The sequence below is a fragment of the Chrysemys picta genome, chromosome 9, assembly GCF_011386835.1.
Source record: "Chrysemys picta bellii isolate R12L10 chromosome 9, ASM1138683v2, whole genome shotgun sequence".
Taxonomy (NCBI): Eukaryota; Metazoa; Chordata; order Testudines; family Emydidae; genus Chrysemys; species Chrysemys picta.
The window spans coordinates 81095295-81099911 of NC_088799.1; the positions used below are offsets into that span (position 1 = coordinate 81095295).

The 4617-nt window shown below is 48.6% G+C and overlaps 1 protein-coding gene across 1 annotated transcript; it reads right to left on the reverse strand.

Moving 5' to 3' along the window:
* Positions 1-546: 546 nt before the first annotated feature.
* LOC135973435 (myb/SANT-like DNA-binding domain-containing protein 1) lies at positions 547-3444 on the reverse strand. Its single transcript, XM_065556564.1, has 2 exons — positions 2198-3444; positions 547-1203 (listed from the first exon to the last, which is right to left on the reverse strand). Exons 1-2 carry the CDS (start codon positions 2760-2762, stop codon positions 728-730), a joined length of 1041 nt encoding a protein of 346 aa, XP_065412636.1. The 5' UTR covers positions 2763-3444; the 3' UTR covers positions 547-727.
* Between the last annotated feature and the right edge of the window lie 1173 nt (positions 3445-4617).

Consider the following 4617-nt stretch of genomic DNA (forward strand, 5'->3'; position numbering starts at 1 on the left):
TACAGAGAAGCTGAACCTGCCCCCGTTTCTTTACCCAGTTAATGTTGACTATCCTCTCCAGTTACATACCCCCTTCACCCCCTTCCAACACACGTTTAGAAATAAAAATCACTTCTACTTTGTTAATGAACACCGTTGTCTTTATTACTGTTTTCGCGGGAATGTTTTAAAACTGGGACGCAGACTGTGGTGGGGAGCGGGTATAGTGTACTGACGCAAATGAAGCTTCTAAACTCCAGGATTGACAGGCTCCGCTGTGGTGGACTGGTTGTTTCAACGGAGCCTGTCACCCCTCCTGATTGGGACTGTGTGTATGGGGGGGGCGATGTGACTTTGTGGCAGGGGGAGGACGGTTACAGATCCCCTGCTGCGTGGCTCTGTGATCCAGGATAAGGACCGCCGCATAAGATCTGTAACTGCCCTCCCCCGCCACAAAGTCACAGAGCAACCCACCCCCCACCACAGAACATGAAAACCACCTCCCAGACTGACCAGGGTAACTAGTGACTGCACTGTGTATGTGCCCTGCTGCTGGGCCTGCCCCCGCCTATGTACCCTGCCAAAGGTGACTGTCCTGTCCAATTACCAACCCCCTTCCCCCCCTCCTCCAAAAGAACATGATGGAAACAGTAATTAACAGAAACGTATTTTTTATTAGCAACTACACATGGAACTGGGAGGTGAAACTTGGACGGGGGCTTGTGTGAGGCGGGAAGGAAAGAACTTGTCAAATTTTGGGGAATGAGAGCCTTCTACTACTGGAGCTCTCTGCAGGGGTGGAGTGAGAGTTAGCACGGACTCTGCCGCCCCTCCTTCTTTGCACTTTGGGTGAGGGGGGTATGGGACTTGGTGGCGGGGGAGGGCGGTTACAGATAGACTGCAGCGGGGCTCTGTCCTCCTGCCTCCGTTCCTGCACAACATCCACAAGGCGCCGGAGCGTGTCCGTTTGCTCCCTCATTAGTCCAAGCAGCGTTTGAGTCGCCTGCTGGTCTTCCTGCCGCCACCTCTCCTCCCGTTCCATGTTTGCTTGGTGCATTTGGGACAAGTTCTCCCGCCACTGGGTCTGCTGTGCTGCCTGGGCTCGGGAGCAGCCCATAAGCTCCGAGAACATGTCCTCCCGTGTCCTCTTCTTCCTACGCCTAATCTGCGCTAGCCTCTGGGAGTGTGATGCCAGGCTAGGTTGTGAGACAGTCGCAGATGTGGCTGTGGGAATGGGAAAAAGGGAGTGAATTCCTCAGAAAGATAAATGTAGTTGTGAACAAAGAACATAGTCTTTCTCTGTGAACAAGACCATGCACAGCACCTATCACATGCGCACTTAGCACAAGGTCGAATTCTCGGCCTTCGCATTCAGTGCCTGGGGTCTTGCACAGCAGATTTGAGAAGCGGGGCAGGACACCAGAATTTCTGTAGCAGGCAGACATGGTAAGCCGTAGACTTGTGGCAGCTGAAAACTTTAATATTAGCACTGGCCTCATTTCACATTGAAAGCAATGTCAGTCCCTGCTGCCAGCAATCCGGCAAGCAGGAACTCTGCCCCTGTCCCACCCCCTCGCGGCTGTCCCCGGGAACGATCCCTGTAGGCTGCCCCTCTCCCGCCTCCACCGCGTGGCCGCAAACCAGCGGTTACAGTTCTGTAAAGGAACGGGCAAGCAGTCCCAACACTAACATTCCCCTACCTAATTCAAAGCAGGTCACCATGAGCGACATCACCCTGATGAGGATCTCAGACAGCGATAAGGAAAGAATGCTTCGGGAAAGCCTCCAAAGACCAGGGCCGTATGCCGCCCTGCTGTGCAGGGCAATGATCCCCGAGTACTTGATTGTCTCGTGGCGCGGCAACGTGTCATACTACGGAGGACCCAATAAGGCCGCTCTCCCCAGAAACCTGATGCAATGGCTTTCCAATTACCTCCAGGAGAGCTTCCTCGAGATGTCCCAGGAGGATTTCTGCTCTATCCCCGGACATATAGACCACATTTTACTGTAGCTGCACTGGCAGGGACTAAACAGTAGAGCAGCTTGGGCAGAACAATCATGCTAAACCGGACATTGTTAGATTTTTTTTCAATAGTTGCACTGCCCAGGACTGAAACGTTAAGCGCCTAGGGCAAACTAATCATGAGAAACCCATTGTTGTTATTCTTAATATTCCTGTTCAGTTAAAAATAAATGTTTAGATGTTTAAAACACTTACTGGCTGATCCTTCCCCAGATTCTGTGTCCGGGTTAACGGCTGGGGACGGTTGGTAGGGGATCTCTGTAAGGGTGATGAAGAGATCCTGGCTGTCGGGGAAATCAGCGTTGTAAGCGCTGTCGACTGCCTCGTCCTCCTCATCTTCCCCGTCCGCTAACATGTCCGAGGAACCGGCCGTGGACAATATCCCATCCTCAGAGTCCATGGTCAGTGGTGGGGTAGTGGTGGTGCCCGCACCTAGGATGGAATGCAGTGCCTCGTAGAAACGGGATGTCTGGGGATGGGATCCGGAGCGTCCGTTTGCCTCTTTGGTCTTCTGGTAGCCTTGTCTCAGCTCCTTGATTTTCACGCGGCACTGCGTTGCATCCCGGCTGTATCCTCTCTCTGACATGTCTTTAGAGATCTTCTCGTAGATCTTTGCATTCCGTTTCTTGGAGCGCAGCTCGGAAAGCACGGACTCATCGCCCCACACAGTGATCAGATCCAAGACTTCCCGATCAGTCCATGCTTGGGCCCTCTTTCTATTCTGAGATTGCACGGCCATCACTGCTGGAGAGCTCTGCATCGTTGCCAGTGCTGCTGAGCTCGCCACGATGTCCAGACAGGAAATGAGATTCAAACTGCCCAGACAGGAAAAGGAATTCAAATTCAAATTTTCCCGGGGCTTTTCCTGTGTGGCTGGTCAGAGCATCCGAGCTCGGACTGCTGTCCAGAGCGTCAACAGAGTGGTGCACTGTGGGATAGCTCCCGGAGCTATTAGCGTCGATTTCCATCCACACCTAGCCTAATTCGACATGGCCATGTCGAATTTAGCGCTACTCCCCTCGTCGGGGAGGAGTACAGAAGTCGAATTAAAGAGACCTCTATGTCGAACTAAATAGCTTCGCGGTGTGGACGGGTGCAGGGTTAATTCGATGTAACGGCGCTAACTTCGACATAAACGCCTAGTGTAGACCAGGCCTGAAAGAAAAGATGGAAAGAAGAAAAAAATCTGCTCAAGCTCTGGAATGAAGAAAAATAAATAAATATTGAAAGACATCCAGGCTGCTGTCAATGCAAAACTATCATTGAATTCAATGGGAAATATTTAATTTAATTTGGTGTTTTGGAACTGCCTGCAGCTGGCAGCAGTTATCATCTTGCTGAGAAGAGGTTGATTCATTTGTGAACTATGGAGGGTGGGGGGAAGCCACATAAAGGTCTCGAAGCTGTGGACAAACAGCAGGTCATAAATTTAGCAAATGATAATGAAAGGCCCAGAAAAAACCCGAGAAAGGAGGGGAAGCCTGCAGCGTGATGGAAGGGTTACAACTGTGAAATCAGATCCACTAGTTTAGAGAGGAAAATTTACTGTATACGACAGTGAAAGAAGTAATCATATTGAAAAGATCATTTATGACATTGGCCCCAGGCAAAGTCTCTGCACTAGAGAGAGGGCCAAACCCCACATCCAAATACCTCTGAAGTTTGGAGAAGTTTCAAATCTGGATTCTAATCTGAACCAAAACTGAACTCCGAAGTAACCCAATGCAACACTGGTGCTGTGACCCACCTCTATCAGCCCCCATCCTGCTCTGAAGTTGGCTTAGTAATTAGAGGAATTAAGTTGATGTCTATTAGTTACCCCCAAAAGGTTTATGTTTTAAGCATAGATACTTTCTCTCTGATAGTTTAGCCAGCACTGAAGCTGGAAGAAGGCTGGTTTCCATTGTCTGGAAGTCTGGAGTCAACTGACACTGCCAGGGATATGAATGATGTTGCTTTTCAGTCAGCAAGATGGCTACTGACATCAGCCTGAAGTTCCAAATAAAACAATTTATTGCAAAACTATCAGCACTTTATTGAATCCTTTTGCTTATAATTCCTGATGATCAGCACCTCTTGCTCTGGAAAGGCTTGACTGAACAAACTGAATAGACCTTCTCTGGAATATCAATGCCTGCATGTGCTTGCCATTGATTTTTGGAAGGCTGATTGGCCTATATGTATATCAGTGGTGTCAAAGCTTTGTTGACAGCAAAAGAGTTTGCAGCGGACATCGACTAGTGCCCCTGGAAGAGTTATAGATGGTTGTGGCCTTGTAAGCCCCCAAGTTAATATATAGAAGGGCAGAGCATATCTATACTTAATATGTCACTACACCACTAGAGCTAGTCAAAACATTTCCAACAGAACATTTCTGCACTGGAAATCAATTTTTTTCATGGGAAAGGATTGATGTCAGTGGAATTCTCCATTGGGAAAATTGGTTTTGACAAACCATCAGGCCATGAAACCAAAATTAAATGTTTTGATTAAATCAAAAACGTCTAAACCTTCCATCTCAACATTTCCAAATCAATTATTTATGGAACTTTTCATCTGCAAAATGTTTAACTATTTTGACTTTTCATCCCAACTGAGGATGGAAATAAATGTTG

What these genes read in the sequence shown, in the direction of transcription:
- LOC135973435 (XM_065556564.1), bottom strand. Translation starts at nt 2,762, where the DNA reads ATGCAGAGCTCTCCAGCAGTGATGGCCGTGCAATCTCAGAATAGAAAG. An exon ending in ATCTGGGGAAGGATCAGCCA is followed by an intron (nt 1,204 to 2,197) that starts GTAAGTGTTTTA and finishes CCATTCCCACAG; the next exon opens with CCACATCTGCGACTGTCTCA.